At 48.0% G+C, this 18,302-nt stretch overlaps 6 protein-coding genes across 6 annotated transcripts; 3 read left to right on the plus strand and 3 right to left on the minus strand.

Moving 5' to 3' along the window:
• Positions 1-724: 724 nt before the first annotated feature.
• Positions 725-2,009, plus strand: N7500_000084 (uncharacterized protein; the record flags this gene model as incomplete). Its single annotated transcript, XM_056671230.1, has 3 exons — positions 725-1,047; positions 1,093-1,534; positions 1,608-2,009. The coding sequence occupies 3 exons, from the start codon at positions 725-727 to the stop codon at positions 2,007-2,009; spliced, it is 1,167 nt and encodes a 388-aa protein (XP_056536803.1).
• Positions 2,010-2,434: 425 nt separating this feature from the next.
• Positions 2,435-3,889, minus strand: N7500_000085 (uncharacterized protein; the record flags this gene model as incomplete). Its single annotated transcript, XM_056671231.1, has 1 exon — positions 2,435-3,889. One exon carries the CDS (start codon positions 3,887-3,889, stop codon positions 2,435-2,437), a length of 1,455 nt encoding a protein of 484 aa, XP_056536804.1.
• A 3,242-nt stretch (positions 3,890-7,131) lies between these two features.
• Positions 7,132-7,452, plus strand: N7500_000086 (uncharacterized protein; the record flags this gene model as incomplete). The annotated part of the gene is made up of 1 exon (XM_056671232.1): positions 7,132-7,452. The coding sequence occupies one exon, from the start codon at positions 7,132-7,134 to the stop codon at positions 7,450-7,452; it is 321 nt and encodes a 106-aa protein (XP_056536805.1).
• A 1,563-nt stretch (positions 7,453-9,015) lies between these two features.
• N7500_000087 (class I SAM-dependent methyltransferase) lies at positions 9,016-9,626 on the minus strand (the record flags this gene model as incomplete). Its single annotated transcript, XM_056671233.1, has 2 exons — positions 9,016-9,448; positions 9,502-9,626. 2 exons carry the CDS (start codon positions 9,624-9,626, stop codon positions 9,016-9,018), a joined length of 558 nt encoding a protein of 185 aa, XP_056536806.1.
• Positions 9,627-12,005: 2,379 nt separating this feature from the next.
• On the plus strand, positions 12,006-12,791 carry esdC (GTP-binding protein EsdC; the record flags this gene model as incomplete). Its single annotated transcript, XM_056671234.1, has 1 exon — positions 12,006-12,791. One exon carries the CDS (start codon positions 12,006-12,008, stop codon positions 12,789-12,791), a length of 786 nt encoding a protein of 261 aa, XP_056536807.1.
• An 826-nt stretch (positions 12,792-13,617) lies between these two features.
• Positions 13,618-17,582, minus strand: N7500_000089 (DNA-directed RNA polymerase II core subunit RPB2; the record flags this gene model as incomplete). The annotated part of the gene is made up of 2 exons (XM_056671235.1): positions 13,618-13,922; positions 13,981-17,582. The coding sequence occupies 2 exons, from the start codon at positions 17,580-17,582 to the stop codon at positions 13,760-13,762; spliced, it is 3,765 nt and encodes a 1,254-aa protein (XP_056536808.1). The 3' UTR covers positions 13,618-13,759.
• Positions 17,583-18,302: the final 720 nt, after the last annotated feature.

Consider the following 18,302-nt stretch of genomic DNA (forward strand, 5'->3'; position numbering starts at 1 on the left):
GTGCGTAAGGGCTTCTACGACTCGAAAGACTGCTGGAAAGACCACCAGAAAGTCTACTTAAATGTCTGCTTGTCAATTTTCCACTAACATTGACCATAACACTCTTTGAAAAGCTCGCTGCTACCCAAATTAGCACTCCTTTTGTCGGAGCTTTGCTTTTCGAGACTTCCTTTGCCTTCTCTGATATCAGTCCTTCCACCCGTTCTTATATCACCTTTCCTCGTCCACTCAGGAGCTTGCATTTCTCGAAACTCTTTGCCTTTTTTTCATATCAGTCTCTTCACTCAGTCCCATATCATCTTTCTTCGCCTACTTGTTTCACAAACTATTCGGGATCCGTCTTCCAATTCCAATTTTCTATCTAATCATTCTCCCAATCTACCGTGGTCCTTCGATTATTCTTTCAAGTAACTTCGCCATCTCTCGCCAGGTCACTACAGCACACCTGCTTGAAGCCACATTCCCGAGACACTTTTTGATATCTTCGGCTCGTCACCAATACTCATTCTTTTCTCGCAATGCCTTATTCCAAGACGTCCAAAGGTGCCCACAAACGTGAAAGGTCAATGAACACCACGTCAATCAAACCTTCGAGGACCCCAAAGCCTAGCTCTGCCACCGAATCCTTCCATATCTCGAAGGACGACAGAATATGCAAACTATGGCCAAGTCTACTGCGTCAGATTGTTTCGAAGATCGACCATGCCGGGGTTTGCATAATTACATGTGTTCGGCGGAAAGCCCCCAATGCTACAAACATTACAACCACGGTGCTCGTTGTCTGCAATTCAGAAAACCCCCTCACCACCGTCACACATCGATTGCCAAGATTCGAGAACTTCTCAACCGCAATCGCCTGGAAAGTGTCGCTATCGAGTTTGCACGTGGAGACTTTACCCGTGGAGTGTCAGACCTGCACCAAGAAGAACTGGATCATCGAGCTGTTCAACTACCCTCGATGATCAGTCAAAGCCTTGCCCTCGAGAATACTAACAGTTCGGGGACTTTTGGGGGTTTCGTTGAACTCAAGATGCCCGGCGAAGCTCGGTACAGGGTACTTGGGCTAACCTGTTTTCATTGTGTTTGTCCCAGCGAGACTGAGTTGACCCCGGATCTTATTGAATTTATCCAGCGATGGCGCACTTCTGGAATTAAACCAGCGGACCATTGGAGGCAGAAGCTTCGGGTCCGACATCCAAGCTCGATGGCGATCAAAGATAAGATCCAATCTTTGAAAGCTGGAATTCGGGAGATCGAGAGGGACGAAGACTACATCAAGTTCCGAGAGTTAGAGAGAAAGGAGCTGCAGTTTACGTTGGGCCGAGGGGCCAAGAAGGCCTTTGACCAGATGGTCGAGACCCGGAATCATATGCGAGGATTCCTCCGTGATTTACACATCTTCGAGGCCCGCAATCGGGGAGCTTTTGGCCATGTTTTTGCTGGATCCGGCTTGAGGGCAACATCTACAAGCCCGTCTTCAAACCTAGACTGGGCTCTGATCGAAGTTCCGCCTGATCGAGTTAGTGAAAATATAGTAAGAGTCTTCTTTGCTTTGCCAACTTTCTGATTTTGTTTGAAGCAAATGCTAATACCACATCTACCTTCAGACTCCTGACGGCCATTATCTCCGAGACTCTCCAATCCCCGCGAATCTTGATGGCATGCCACTCTTCATTCACGGTCAACGTTCTGGGTATTGCAAAGGCAAAGCACATCCACTTGAGAGTGCCGTTCTCGAGGGTGTGGTGGAAGATCAGGTAATCAAAGAACGTCTAACTTACGAGCATTCAATTCTTCCAATACAAGGCCCTCGATTTTCCCAAGCCGGCGATTCTGGATCACTCGTGTTCACCGACTCTTATGTGGTTGTTGGCATGCTTTTCGCTGACGGTAATAATCACCAAATTTCCTATTTCACACACATAAACCACATCCTGGATGATATCAAGCACATCACCAACGCTACTGATGTGCGGCTTAAGGTTCATCGCCCTAGGACTCCTGCCTAGCACATCTACATCCTCTCACCCGCTCATCTACAACTTCTCCCCACCATGTCTTGCTTCCCTTTTATTCTATCAAGGACTTTATGAATCGACAAGTTTCTTTGCTCTTGGCCTTGCTTGTTTCTTTCCCCCCTTTGTTTTGCATTTCGGGTTCAGTGGTTCCCATTTACCATTGTCAATATTCAATTCAGTTGGTTCAATGAAATGAATGAACCGGCAAATTCTATCCATCTTTACATTTATGTAGAAAAGATTTTTTTTGTAGCAATACTTATCCATGAGCTAATCAGATTGTAGCTAATTTATGCTTGTTCAATATCAATTTCAATATCAGAGGAATGGAGAGTCACACAGTGCCGGTCTGATGATTTCTTAGTCTTGGGCGATTTTAACGAGCCCGTGAGTTCATTTCTGCCCCCGAACCTCACTCACCCTCTTGAATTTTCGCCTTTCATGATAATGACCCCTACCATGGGAAGATTGAACTCATCCAGAATGTGCACAATCTGATCCCTTGTGTTGCGCCAGTCTCGATTGCTTTGATATTTAACGCACATCACCACAGCCCGCAGTAGCTTCTCCTCATCCTGGCTCATTCCCACTGGCCCTGCTGTAAGCATGGTCATATCCGTCAGATCAACCGTGGCCATGATTTTGCGTTTTAATTCCCCGTGCACTGGCCAAATGGGATCGGATTCTTGCATTGGCCGGTAGAAAAAGGTGTTCACATCCAGGTCTGATATTTCGATGTTGACTTGTCCAAGACCAATGTCGGAAAAGTGCTTCCAGATCTGGCGACATGCCAAGATCCAAGAGTTGTCAACGGTGGTACGGATGGCAGAGAAGATTAAAGTAGGCACAAAATTGAAAAAGTCCTTTGTGTGCTGGCACTCCCTAAGCCTCATATAGAGCGGGCGGATATTATGTTCCTCAAGGATTGAGCTAATTTTTCGAAGGATAAAGCAATCCTCGACGAGGTCTCTCAGGGGGTCCTCGGGTTTCAATTTTCGCATTTGGACTGGGAAAGCGCAAAGATATGGCCCTCCGGCCCGTCTAGCTTCGTTGATAAATCCATCCGGTTCAACATGCCAGATACCAGTGTCGTCATTTCTATCGCAGCTGGTTCTAATGCGATGGCCATTTTGAACAGGAGAAGCGTAGGCACAAATGTAGTGAGAGCCTTTCGAGATGTTTGGCTCATCATCATCAATGTCGAGGGGGGCTTGCGATGATCTAGAGCTAGCAGACGAGAGAGAGCGGGGGCCGACTGGGGAGAACGTGTCAGAGTCATCGTCACTAGCAGAATCTGGAGTTTCGCGGCTTTTGGCATTAGGATTCTCCTGAGTGCAATTGCCGGACAAAGCGCTGAGCTCTTCCGGGACGAGGTTGTTGGGAGAGACTGTGTCAAGGTCATGGTTCGCTGCAGGGTTGCACAAAACAACTGTTTCTGCTTCGGAATCAGACTGAGAAGATGTATCCGAGATAGAGACTGATTGAGAACTCGGTTTTTTCTCGGACGAATCGTCAAACAAAACGCTTGTTTTCAACATGTTGCTCTCTGGAAAGGTTGTGTGAAGGCTGTCTGGGGACAAGCTATTAGGTGAAGACGAGCTGGAACCATTTGAGAAGAATGTGTCAGATCCCTCCTCAAATGCAGACTCGAAGTTTTCAGAAGAGCAATGATCAAACACGATAGCGTTTCTAGTCTCAAGGACCTCATGAGAGGATGAGGCGGAGTTGGTTCTGGCTTTGTGATCGAGACTGGTCGCCCCAGTAGGTTGAGACAGAGTAGCAGGTTGGAGCTCGGGTTCTTTCTCTGCGGGATTTTTGAGCATAGTAGGAAGAGAATGTTCGAGTCTGGGTCCCGTGGTCGCCTCAGACATAGCGATGGTTTGAAAGTATCAATAAACACTCAAGGTTCAGGCCGAGGAGTTGTGCAAATTCAAGAAGTGGGGGTGCTGTTTACTGCCCTCTGACAAGATGTGGGATGAAAGAGTGTTTGAAAACTGATGGTGAAGGTAGAAAGAATGAGAAGATGAGAAGATGAGTGTTGAAGAGAAATTGTGGAGAGCCCAGGTGGAGTCGCGATGTGCGGCTCGGAGGTCTTGGCAAACCTTAAAAGGGCCCAGAGAACAGGAAGTCAGAAGTGTTTGATAGATCGCTCAAATCTTGACCTCATTCCTGAATACACAAGAAGGCCACGGTAACCTCTCAATTAAACGACTCTTGTGAGGCTAAGGGACCTCTGATCAATATCTTCAAAGACTAGCTAGAATATAAGTCAAGCTCTTCTTCAGTTCACAACCCTCAACAGATTGATGATTGATATGGTTGTCATGAGGCTGAGAGCGCCACCATGTTCATCTTGTGGAAAGTATTCTCTTTTTCATGACGGTGACTCGCCCAAAACAGCTCCTTAGTCCTTGATCCAGTATCGTGAGTATCAGTCTTCAATATGCGCAGTACTAGTCTACTTGAACCAAGTGAGAGTTTCACAGGTTGGCCCACCAAGAGGCTACTGGTACTTTGTACCGATAGATACACAAATGACTAAAAGGAGAGGTATTATAATTGCATAGTGAAGTATCATTTGGTGGGATATCGGCCCTGCTACATAAGATACGCGGACAATATCAACTACATAGTCCAATTCAATAGTGACATCGTCATAGTTTCTACCATTTTAACAAAAAATTTCCACTTTTAAATTGAAGGACTCAGGTGACATAAGCTCTATATTTATCTACTACACCGATATCCAGGAATTGAGCGGATAGAATCACCAACATAGCCCCATGGGGGATCACAATTTCCAGTATCACGGTTGAAAAGATAAATGCGACCTATCACTCATTTGAGTATGCTTTGTGAAATCAGTAACTTTATAGTGAGTTTATGGGACTCTTACCATCTCGACACTGACAATATGTGCCAACACCGCAGTGAGGGCTCGCACTATATGGCTCTCAATCAATAATTTGGTATGGCTTTATGCTTATATGTGTCCACCTACAATGGATAGCATCCACTTGCAGGGAGAGAAGCGTGGCTACTCGCCTCAGCCGCTGGGGCTGCTAGTACCATAGCACCCGTCATAAGACCAAAGAACAATACAGCGGTCCGCATTGTGAAGGAGAGAAGGAAATTGTTGACTCTTTCGCAAAATCAGCTTTTTAGCGAACAAGAAAAGTGACTAGTGCTGGCTTGGGCTCTCTTTTATACCCTCTGCTGTAGGAATATACTAGCCTGTCTATGGTGTAGATTACAATCCCTTTGGCACACGTCTCACCAAGGCTTCCTTCTTGCTCCGTCTATCCGTAGACAACTTACTCTGCTAGAAACCAAATATATTTAATATCCGCTCATTATTTGATGCCGAATGTAACATCATAGTGTCTGTTTTGGAACATTTTTTATACTATATCGACAATGAATACAGGTAGGTGAATTCGTTTCTTAGAAAGCTCATAAAGTGCCAGAGTCAAGCTAGACTAGCTAAAGCCGTTTTTATGAGCTTCCACACTTTTGGTATAAAGATAGCTTCTAGCTCTCAAGTGACATTTGGCGAACGAAGAATACATTGCGAAACCTATCCTCCGTCATACATGACAAATTACGATTCTCCGGAAGAGCAGTCGCTCAAAATTAACATTTACTTCGGAGTTCTTTAAAGCTGGAAGAAGTCACTCAAGCCAAGCTGAAACTCCGAGTTCAGGACAATGAAGTTATTGAAACTCCGTCGTTGTGAAAAAAGGGAAAATTGCTTCAAACACTTTAACAAATGGAATGTCTGCATTCACTTCCACCATAATCCAATCACCCGAAAAGAGGCAAGGTGTTTCCGCAGTCCCATAGAATCAGGCCTAGGAAACTGGCCTATGTCTAGTCTCTTGGGAAACTGCTAGATTCTCTTTATAGGTAATCTATATATTTCAATCAGAAGGTAGAATATTTCCTGCTTTATGAGACGTTAATATGGATATGTTTTGCTGCATCTCTTGCGTTGGAGATGTAGGTTTTCTTTGTGTCTAATAATCCTGGTATTTCATGTGTGAAGTATCGTTTAAATATTTCCTTTCCATCATGTTTAAACCTGCCTGACTTTCATAAGTTTTTCTCTCCACAATAAGCTACAGAAACGAGACTTATCTCAATTATCTACGAAGTTGCCGTTGCTGGGTGAGAAAGGCAAACGGGTGCGCCAAAGCACCAGCCCCTCCTATATATTGGACCTGTTTTATATCATTTTACTCACTTCCTCCCCTTCACTTCCCTTGCAGTATCTTTTTTCATCACCGTGTGGACATATTATATAATGTTTCAAACTTCATCGGCCTTTTGGTAGGCGAGCTATCATTCTGCCTCTTCTGCCTTTGATCATCGAAGATGCTCAAGGTATCAACTATCACTGCTGTCGAGCTCTACGAAGTTCATCTATGTGGGTAAATCGACATTTAAAGAGTTCATTAGAGATGTGTCGCTGATATTATCTTTTGCCCCGTGGAAGAAAGCTGCCTTATCTCTAGAACTTGCTCTCTGGAGCTTGACCCCAGGTCTTTCCGTCCCCAGAAGCGATTTCATTGGTACAATACCCTCCGCACCGCTATGTCATCTGGAGAAATGGCAACAAACCGTGATCGATTTCCCACGGCTCACAGACTGTCAGCTCGAGCCATCGATGGGAGGCATTAGGGTCTTTCCGCATGAACACATTTCCGGCCTCCAATAACCACCCTATCTGCGAAAAATGGGGTGGAATCTTGCGAGTAATAGTGGAAAACATGAACCGCGCTGGGATATGCATAATTGCTTGCGTACAGCGAGGTACGGAAGTTGAAAATAGCACAACTACAGTGCTAATAGTGTTTGACTCGAAGACACGTCCAAGACATGGAAAAGAGACCAAAAGAAACATTAGAAACCTTCTTGATAAGAATCACTTCTTCGAGGTGATAGTCGAATTTGTTCAATGGAATTCATCAGAGGGGGGTCCAGCCTGAGCGGAAAGGAATTGGATCACCAAGCGCTACAGCGGCCATGCATGATCGGCCAGAGCCCAGCCTTGAAAAACGCACCCCATATCAACAAATGTCGGTGGATCATATCTACAAGTTCTTGGACAAAAATGGTTTGGGAGATGTCACAGTTGAGTTCGTACGCAATTATTGTTTCAAGTTTCATTCAAAGTGGGAATTGGCTTCCTTCCATACTCCCGATCGCCCTTCTATATGTTGTGTCGCTGCCTCCCACCCTCCCCCCCAACCGCCAGCCCCCTGGATACACTTGGAGATTTGGTACAAAAGACACCACAAAGCACGCGGAGGATGCTTATGGTGATCAGCCGACCCGGCCAACGTTTTGCCCACGCGGGAAGGATCTCAATTGTGCCGAGGTGTTTGCCTCAAAACTGGATGGAGAGAAGCATGTCAAGGAGGTCCACAACTAAGTGAGATGGTCTCAACCTTGAACGCTATTACCACGAACTACGAAGCTTCACCATGCGAGATGCGAGTGACTTCGAGGGACGAAGAAATACACGCATGTATATGCTATATCCGTCGGCGAATAAAGATCTAGAGTTTCACTTGAGCAGCCGTGCTGCACAGTTTTCTCTAACATATAAAGAGCCCCTGTCAGACTTGATAGGCTTTTTGCAGGGTATCCGTGTGTTCAAGGCAGCAAAGGGTGATTATATCGGAAATTTATGCCGGTTGAGGGCTCAGAACGGCAGATTCGAATGGGAATCTGATTGGGTCTGGTCGAAGTTCCATATTACCGGGTGAGAGAGAACGAACTCGGAATCTTCACTCCTTTTACACACCAGGGATGACTAGATCTCCCGGAGCAAGGACGAAGATTGGGCAACCCCTATGGGATACTTGGACTTGATCGCCGATAGAAAAAACCGAGAATGGATTCGGCTATACGTCGGACAGTGTGTAGAAGTCTTGCGCAGGGTGGTCAATGAACACGCCCAAGTCCAGTCAGATAAGCTTCCTGTTTTTACTTCATTTTTCTGCCCATTCTTCCGCACGATTGTACATTCGAAGTTGTACATCACCTTCTTCACCTCGTTCTGAGGAACGGTACTCATTTGCGAGTGAAGGACACCCCTTCAAAGATGGGGCACGCCGTGCCCTGCAAGACAAGCTTGCCGGCTTTGAGGGTGGTCCCAAAATATTAAATATATCATGCCTTGGGCAGTCAGGGATTCCGAATTTATCCCACTTCTCAGAGCTACGAGCGTCTATACGAACCCTGCAACCGAGTAAAGATCCTGTGGATGCACTCCGGCACGCAGAAGACAGCCTATATGCTTCCTGGGCCACAATTGACCAGAACATTGTTAGCAAAGCCGGTGATTTGAGTGACACGGCTGTACGAGACCTCCTCTCCCGGCTGCGGATTTTACTTCGTACTCGGGAGTGGATTGAAGAAATGGCTCTTCGCCAGGAGCACCCGTACAGGTTAAATCGGCTAGCTTATTGGACTTTCTCTCAAATCTGGTCTGATTTTCCGCTGAAAGCACTTGAGGTAAAGACAAAATTCAAGACCAAAGGAATGCACCTGTGCTTATCATATGAGAAGTTAAAATAGCTCATGCACAATTAATTTTATGACATATACGAACAAGGAGATGAACGGAAACATCAAAAAGATACCAAAAAAGGATATTTTGAAGCTCAAGACTAATAGAACTAGGAGTTTCAGGCGGCAGTTATAGATAGGTTTTGCTGCGGATCATCCTCAATTTGCTTGAAGGAGCTTCTTTAATAGCAGTGGATAGAATTATATCCAGTCCCTCGTATCAAAGTCAACAAACCAAGTGAAAAAAGTGAAAAAAGTGAACAAAGAGAACAAAGATAACATAGACTAATTCCCGGAGTCTATACCATTCTCACTCTTCACCCTCTCCTCCTCTTCTGCCGTAGGCTTCCTCCCCCAGACCCTCCTTCTATGAAACATCAGCCAACCCGCACCCACACAAATCAAAAGGAGAAAGTAGAACTTACGCATACTGCCACGTGTGAATACGCGGATCCTGCAAGTCCTTCCTGACCTTGGCCAGTAAGACCTGTACTTCTTCTTTCGACCACGGCGTCGGAACCCCAAATTTAGTCAGGAGATACATGCCCCAGCCCTCCATACCAGCCGTCCACTGATGATAGTGCAATCTGCCGGCTTCTTTAAGCGTAAGGTCTCGCGCCCATGGGCCAACAGGCCATCTATACTCTTTCTCATGGATGTCGACAAAGCCCGCCTTTTCCATTGCTGCGCGCATTGTGTCCAGCGTGTCGAGGGGATGATTCCATTCCTTCCCGGCGCGGAACACCGCTTCTGTAAACTGGACTATGCTGCAGTCCGGGGACATGCTGGAGTCTGAGCAATTGATTCGAGGGTCGCCTTCTACTTGTTCGATCCAGCCTCCTGGGTTCAAGTTTCTGTTGGGGGTTAAATTTGATGTTTAGGAAGGAGGGTGCGTAGACAGGCTTACTTGTAGCACTGGCTGAATAAACCGTCCCATTCTTCCGGCGTGAAAGCGCCTATTAGCTGGCGCATATGAATCAGGTCAAAGGGCTGGCGCCAGGTCCATTCTTGCAGGACGTCGTCGACTTCCATTATGCAGTTTGGGGGAGCCAATCTCCTGGTGGAGGGAAGAGGTCTACGCCTCTGACGGTTGCTGATTTACTTAGCTCGCTGTCTGGATGCTGGTACAACGATACATATGGGCATGCTTACCATTTGGAAACATGTCGGCTACATCACTTGAATTTGTTAATTGGTGTTCTTGGCTTGGGAAAAGTGTGCTCTTACATGGCCCAATTGCCTCGGCCTGTGCCGATGTCCAGGATTTGCTTTGATCTGGTCAGCGGAGGTTGTATCGTTCTGACTCTTGAATGTATACCTTGGGATTTTTAATTGGTGCTTGAAAGAGTGGGTTTTCGGTTTTGGCATCCAGGAGTATGCACAGGAGGTGACTGAGCGAATTAGTTTGTGTATATTGGTGTGGTGGCATCGAGCTCACCCTGCCTCTAGACTCTCAAATTGTTGCTCATCGGATGGACACCTGGAGAGAGATTAGAAGTGACATAATCGAGTTGAGCTTTGGGTATGTACCAAGATGCACCCTCCCTCACGGTCTGATACCTGATCTCTTGTCAATATCCGACCTCGGTAGATTCCAACATATGCATACCGTCTTCCATTTTCGAACACTCCCTTATAGACGGACGATGCTAAAGAGGTTGTTTCACTGCGATTTAGGTCAGAACGATTGATGGTCACCGATTGTATATACTTACGAGGCAAAATCAGTGTCTACATAGTCGTCGCGTCCAATATCATAGTAATCCGGGTCCTATAACGAATATTAGAATCCTGTCAATTACATCAAGAGTCTACTTACAATCTCAATTGATTTTTCCATGGTTAGAGGTACTCAGAAGGAAATAGTTGCAATTCTAAGAAGTGAAAAGAAGACGAAATGCCCATTATTCAACGTGGTTCATCGGCTAAAGGACACCAGAACCCATCAGGTAACAAGACGGATCAAGACGGATTCAAGACGGATACATGACTCTTTCCAGCTTTAGTGCTTCGACTATCTGCTAAACTGACCAACGACCTTACATTTGGCCCCTTGGCTTGCCCTTTTATCCACCTCTCGACCGTTGTAGACGATCGGAAGGATTGAACCAATCAGGGACAAATGAGAAAAATCCTTCCGGTCGCGAATGCAATCTTGAAGTGCGTTTTTTCCCCCTCTTTGTTCTGCAAAAGGAGAATATTGAGAAGAGATCAAAATTCGAGAGATGACAGTGTCAATTGCCTGGGGGGAAAGGCGGAGAGGTCGGCACTTGAACGACCTGCCATATCCAAATATGCAGACTTAAACCAATCCCTGTTCATATCCCTGTCCGTCATCCTTGTCAGCATGCAGCCTCTGATTGAATAGGTTTAAGGCACTACATCCCGCGTCTTGGTCTGGCATTCTCATTTCGGTGACGTCTTTTGAGATATTTCAGTCTCGGGGAGTACGGAGTACACACACTAGGATCGTTTGAAATCCTGTGTATGAGATACGAAGTACGGAGTACTCCGTAAGCGTACGGAGCACAGATTCCCACGTACCTTGCCACTACCGAGATGACTTAGGTGGGGTTAGGACACAGGTCGAATCTCTCAAGCCTCTCAAGCCTCCCAAGGCTCTCGGGTCTAGACATGACAACACACACCCCCTCCACAATTCATCTATACATATGAGGCTGACAACTTCTTCAGTCGAATCCCTGAAGCTGCTTGGACAATGGCCTTTCGTACAGAAAAACTCTCTCCTCTTTGGTCCGAGCGCTCAGCGCCAAATCCCGGTCAGTCATTGGCCCCGGCCATGAGAGCAGCACATCACAGTGCAACATGCATTGAACCAACCAACATCATCAATTACCCGCCCAACTCCAAGACAGGACAATTCTGCACTGCTGATCAAATCAACTTACTTAAAAGAATGCCATAGCCACCTCAAGGCGGACTTCTTCTCTTTTTTTTTTCTTCAGCGAGCGTTTGTTGTGTTTCTCTGCCTTATTCGATTGATCCTGAGCACTGGTTGCCTGGACTTTTCTTCTTTCTTTATCTCTTCTATACTATTAATTTTTTCACCATTTTTTTACCCTCAAACGAGCTGTGCTCTTTGAGATTCTGCCTTGCTTCGGATTCCCTCGAATTTTACAACTATTAACAGTATACTTGTCGCCGGTCGACTTGATTTCACTGTTTAACAGATATCTACAACAAACTCAATTTAATATAATCTCGCTCGATTATTCTTTCTTCTTTGTCGGACCGGTTCCCCAAAGATCAACAAAGAGTCCATATTCCATCAATTTGACAACCCAAGCTCCGGCAGTTTTAGGTTGTGCTAACTATACGATACTCTTGATCTTTTGATCCATACGACACCTTTTTTAAATTCCAACCTTTTTTTTGATACATTGATTCATCATGGCTGCTGTTCAACTCAAGTTCTCCCTCCGGACCTCGTCCAACGTCAAGACCGTCCACCTCGTTGGTTCATGGGACAACTACCAACGCCAGATCCCCCTCTCCAGCGAAGGCAAGCCCGGCGCCTGGGTTGGCAAGTTCCGCTTCCAGACTTCCATGCTCCAACTCGGAGGCCGCTACTGGTACTACTACATCATGGACGGATACCACGTCTCCCACGATCCCGCCGTCGAATACACCGTCGAGCCCACCACCGGCCGCAAGCTCAACATCCTCGATGTCCCCGGCGGTAAGCCCACCAGCCGCGCCTCCGCACCCAAGGTCAGCCGCAGTGATATCGCAACCGGCCGCGCTCTGTCTCCCTCGCGCATCCAGCACCCAAAGCCAACCAAGCACTACGCCTCCCGCCAACTCCGCGAAGCAGACTTCGCCCCGACCGTCGACGACCTGACCCGCCGCTTCGCTGGCTCCCGTCTGTCCGATGAGTATTCCTACTCCAACAGCCCACCCAGCTCCGCAGGATCATCTCTCTCGTCGCGCTCGTCATCCGGCTCTACCTCGCCCTCCTCGCTCTCGTCCATGAGCGAGCCCCCCGTGCACTGCCGCTGCGAACGCTACGGTATCACCCGCAGGGGTGACCGCGTCAAGCTCGACTGTGGTGGTTCCCGCTGCGGATATGTCGAGTCTTCCGATGACAGCTGCTCTGAGTCCGAGTATGAGAGTGATGAGGAGTACTGCCGTGCTCGCAACGCTGTTCGTCGCCAGGGTATCGTTGTCCGTCGGTAGATGAATATCTGGTGGTAAGGTTTGGAGGGTCAATGGATCCTGCACGCCTTGCTAGGTTGTTTTCTCCATTTGTTCTTGCGCTTGAAAGTTCCGGTCCATTGAGACATGGTCATGCGTTAGTTTTGCTTTTTCCGAAAAAAACCGATAAATATACCAAAAACAGCCCGGGCCGTGGGTGGACTGGTTTCGCGCTGCGGGTGGGCGGGGATGATGGTTGTCTGTGTGAGAGAAGGGGACGAGGGGGGCAAGAAGATGAGACGAAGAAGAAGAAGAAGAAGAAGAAGAAGAAGAAGAAGAAGAAGACATCGATTCCAATATTTCGATGTGACCAACACCCACCCTGGATCATCCAGCCTCGTGGACTCCGACAAGCTTATCTTGAGCCGGCCAAGATCTGACCAGCACAAGCCATAAGATGACAAGATCTGCCCTGAGCCTCCTGGATCTAAAGGAAGCCTGACCCAGATGAAAAACGGTATCTCGTCAACCAAAGAGCATCCCTGATGTCATGGATTTGTCCATGCTTTGGTTTAGGTCTTACTCTGAGATAACCAATGAATCATGAGATATGACCTGCGTCCATGTTCACTGTAGATAGAAGATTCATGTAGTTGTAGCTATGAGTATTAATTGATATAATGCTCTATGAATTTCCAGGGAAAACGTCCTTTCGACCCTACTTAGGGTCTACCAGTCGGAAATGCTGTCGAGACGCTAGATGTCTTCCGGAGGCATGGATATACATGTCCACGGTGTTGCCCTAGGAAGCATCACGGATTACTGATCCACCAAAACCCCGTGGGAAAAAAAAAACTACACATAAAGTGTTTCAATTCAAATATGTAGGGCCGGTTATTGTAATGCGAAGGCCAACGATCCTCCGAGACGCCGCGAAACAGGCCAAGCAGATACGCATTTTTCCAGCAAGATCATTAAAGTACAAATGTGAAGAATGGAGCAACCGTAAATCAACGCACCGAAACCCCAGAGCGATCGGTGAACATCCGAGCGGCAATGTTCATGGAGGCCAGCTCTTGGAACAACAGCTTGGCGGCATAGGGGATGTGGACTTGCGAGATACGGTGCTTGTTGTTGCAAAGGCGGCACTCGAAAAGGCCCTTCTTCAGTTTCCTATAAGGACGGTTAGTTGTGTCGCGAAAGGGTATAGGATAAGAATTGGAAAACTTACGCGACTGGTGTCATCAGGCCGCAGTCGTCACAGATATGAACACGGAATGGATCAGAAACATCAAAGAGACGCTCCTTTAGGAAAGCACTGGCACCATGGGCGATCATACAATCACGTTCCATCTCTCCGAAACGGAGACCACCATCACGGGCACGACCCTCCACAGGCTGACGGGTCAGAATCTGAGTAGGACCACGGGCACGAGCGTGGATCTTATCGTCCACCATGTGTCGCAGACGCTGGTAGTAGGTGGGACCCAAGAACACCTGCGCCACCAGCTTGCGACCAGTATGGCCGTTGAACATAACTTCGAAGCCACGCGACTGGTAGCCGTGCTCACGCAGAAGACGGGAGACAGAGTCGACAGTGACATCGGTGAAAGGAGTAGCATCACCCTCGAATCCACGAAGAGCAGAAACCTTGCTAAGCTGACATTCGATCAAATGGGCAATGGTCATACGGGATGGAATGGCGTGGGGGTTAATAATCAGATCGGGAACAACACCTTCCCGAGTGAAAGGCATGTCCTCCTGTCGGTAGGTGATACCAATGGTACCCTTCTGACCGTGACGAGAGGCAAACTTGTCACCAATCTGAGGGATCTTGGTGGTACGCATGCGAACTTTGACGAACTTCAGGTCGTCATTACCAGTGGATATCAGCACCTGATCAACGATACCATTCTCGGTACTGCGCAGGGGGGTCGACACATCAATCTTTGTGTGTGCCTTTGTGCGTTGGCCGAGCTCCTCCGCATCAGCAGCCAACGGAGCTGTCTTGCCGATGATAATATCTTCTCCAGAGACACGCACACCGGGAGCAACGATGCCGTCCTCGTCCAGCTTATCATAAGTACCCTTGCGCATGCCAAGGGTGTCAATCCGCATGGGCTTCTCGAATCTCTCAACAACTTGCAGTCCAACCATCTTCTCAGTATCCGCGTAGGTACGGTAGAACAGACTGCGGAACAGACCACGGTCGATACTGCTCTGATTCATAATAACGGAATCTTCCTGGTTGTAACCGGAGTAAGTCGCAATAGCGACAATAGCATTCTGACCGGCGGGCAACTCTCGGAAACGCAGGAACTCCATCGACCGAGTGGTGGCCAAAGGCTTTTGTGGGTAGTAGAGAATGTTGGCCATGGTCTCCATACGCTGCGAAAAGTTCGTCAAGAAAACACCCATAGCTTGCTTACCCATGGCAGACTGGTAGGTGTTACGGGGCGACTGGTTATGATCCGGGAAAGGAATAATACTAGCGCAAACACCCAAGATCATACTAGGGTGAATTTCACAGTGCGTCCAGGTGTGCGCGCGCTGGCTGAGAATCGACCGCACACGTTTGTTGGGGTCGCTGGTTTCGTCTTCTGGCAGAGCGTAACCGGCCTGAAGCTGTCGAGAGATCTCGAGATCCTCGGGGGTCATGACAATCATGATAGTTTCCTCCTCTTCGGCGTCGACATACTCGACTGCTCCAGAACGCACCAGACCATCCCATCCAAAGTACTGTTCACGACGTTCCTCTGGGCCCAGGTCTGTTGGCAAGTCTTTGTCGGCCTCAAGCTTCCGAATGTGTTCCTTGTTAAGGACCAAGCCACCCGAGTTCTCACTCTTGGGGTCATTATCGATAACGAAGAGTGGTCGGCAGACACGTCCAGTGTCAGTGAAGATTTTGAACTCCCGTTCACGAATATCACGAATCAAACTGACTTCGTGGGAGATCATGTTTCGACGACGCAAATTCTGCATCGTAGTGACAAGATGCGAAGGGTCCCGGTGAATACCCACCCAAACACCGTTAACAAACACCTTTGTCGCGTTGGGCGTCACTTGGGGTTCAAACTCCTCGAGGACTTCCATGTTGCGCTGAATCATGAAGTCCACGATAGGTTCAGCGGGTGTACCGACAGTGATGTAGCACATCAATGCCAGGTTCTTGACCAGACCACAGGCTTGACCCTCAGGTGTCTCAGCTGGGCAAACCAGACCCCAATGAGTATTATGAAGTTGGCGAGGTTTGGCAATCTTTCCATCTCTGCCGATGGGTGTGTTCGTGCGGCGCAGGTGAGACAATGAGGAGGCAAATGTATAACGACTCAGCACCTGGGACACACCAGCCTTGGCGGAAGCCGCCTTCTTCTGCTCGCCCCAGTTACCAGTAGCAAGAGCATACTTCAATCCACCAGTCAGTGTGCTGGCCTTGATACCAATGTTGAGATAAATTTCGCGGTTAGTCTCAACACATCGCTGCACGTAACGCTGGAGATCCTTTGTGACTCGGGTGAAAAGAGTCCGGAAAAGACTGGCCAAAAGGGGACCAGCCAAATCGAGCCGCTTCTTTCCGAAGTGATCACGGTCATCCACATCGCGGCGACCGAGAGCACACTGAAGAAGTCTGTGCACCATATATCCAAGGAAGAACGCTTTGCGGGTTTCACTGCCCTCGCTCTGCGAAATGTGAGGCAGCAATTCTTTCTGCATAATATCCCGGGCGTAGCGCACACGACGATCGTGGTTCAGGTTCGTCTGTGACGATCCACGCTTAGCAATGAAATCCAGAGCAACTTCACGGTCCTGGATGACGAAACCCTCCTCAATACATGGCTTCAACATCTCCAACATGGGGGTATCGTTGCGGTCGTAGCAAATGTGGTTGAGAATATCTTCATCGGAAACGACGCCCAGCGCACGGAAAACGACGACGATTGGGATATCGGCCTTAACGTATGGAAGTGTGGAGCGAATAGTCGGGCCAAATCCTCCTTTGGCGCTGTCACCCTTGGCGAATAGCTTTAAAGTAAGCGACGAAAGCATGCGCGAGCCCTTCTCAACTGCACTTCGAATTTCGGCGATGTATGGTGTCGGGCTGGGGGGTGCCTTCTTGAAGACTTGAACGATGTTGCCCGCACTGCGTTCCTGTGCGATCAAAACCTTCTCACTGCCGTTAATGACGAAATAACCACCGGAGTCGTAGGGGCACTCGTTCCAAGCATAAAGTGAAGATTCGTTCAAATCCTTGAGGATACAGTATTTAGATTTCAGCATGATGGGCATCTTTCCAATGAAGACTGTTTCCTCCTTCATCTGCTCCTGGGGCAGCTGCTTCGTTTCCCAATCGAGGTATGTGCCTTGGGGCTTATCGTTGTCGCCCTCATCCTCATCGTCATTGTTCGGCTTGCCCATCTTCTCACGACCCTCCATAATCTTCTTTGTAACACCGAGGTAAAGTGGCGAAGCGTAAGTGAGGTTTCGTAGACGAGCTTCCTGGGGCAACATTATCGTGGTAGCGCCATCGCCTTCAGTAACGGATGGGCGCGAAAGCATCACTGTGCCAAATTTGAGCTCATACCGGCGCACGACGATCGGCTCGATTTCGTCTTCGGAGGGAGGGAGAGTCTGATCGAGAACCACCTGGCCTTGTTCTTCCACAAGCTCCTGCATGGTCGAGGAGATAAACTCATCGAACGAGTCCAGCTGCTGAGAAACGAGACCCTTCGAGTCGAAAAACGACGAAATCACCGTCCAGCAGTCCTCGGAGGTGATGCCCTCATCCGCATCATCGTAAAAATCCTCATCGTATGTCTCGTCGTAGTCCGCCATGGTTGCGGTAAAGTGATGTTAGATATCGATTGAGGCGATGAGGAGAAGAATAGGAAACAAGAGAAGCGCAAGGCGCGTCGGCGTGGGAGCAGGTCTCCGCGAGAATCGCCCAACGCGCTGCAACACCTGCCTGTCAGATTCTGAAAGGTGGGGGGTATTTAAAAAGTCAAGAAGTCAGAGGCAAATGCAAAAAGCAAGGCTGACAAACTTGGGGGGATGAATGAGAGGCTCCCCGACAATATTCCGATGAAGGGACTGATCTCCAGACGTTTCGATGCTTCTCAGCCATGCGCTAGTCTCGATGGGGCAGTCTGCACGTGATATATATCTCACCGCCTGGCAATATGGCGGTCAAGACTGCACGTGAGTCTGTCAGGACCGCCAAACAAACATGATCAACTGGACGAGCACATACCAATTTGAGATAATCGAGATCTTCATGATTGATATATTATCATATATGACCATTGAGCCACAGGTTGTGCTCTGTTGAATCGAGATTGTCGCGAGATTGTCGCAAAAGTTGAGTTGTATCTACCCATACAAGCATCTATATGGTGACGAACGCATTCCAAGCGCGTTGCCCGTCAACCTTGCTTTATAACCCAATCTACTTCTCCGTCTCGTGCAGCAGCCATAATGGCAGGTTCCAATTAAGCTCTATTGGATGTGCTGGCTTGTACGTTAGACTTCGAAACTTACCGTCGATATCATTACCTC

This window comes from Penicillium coprophilum, assembly GCF_028826855.1.
Source record: "Penicillium coprophilum strain IBT 35676 chromosome Unknown utg000001l_segment0_segment0, whole genome shotgun sequence".
Classification (NCBI taxonomy): domain Eukaryota; kingdom Fungi; phylum Ascomycota; class Eurotiomycetes; order Eurotiales; family Aspergillaceae; genus Penicillium; species Penicillium coprophilum.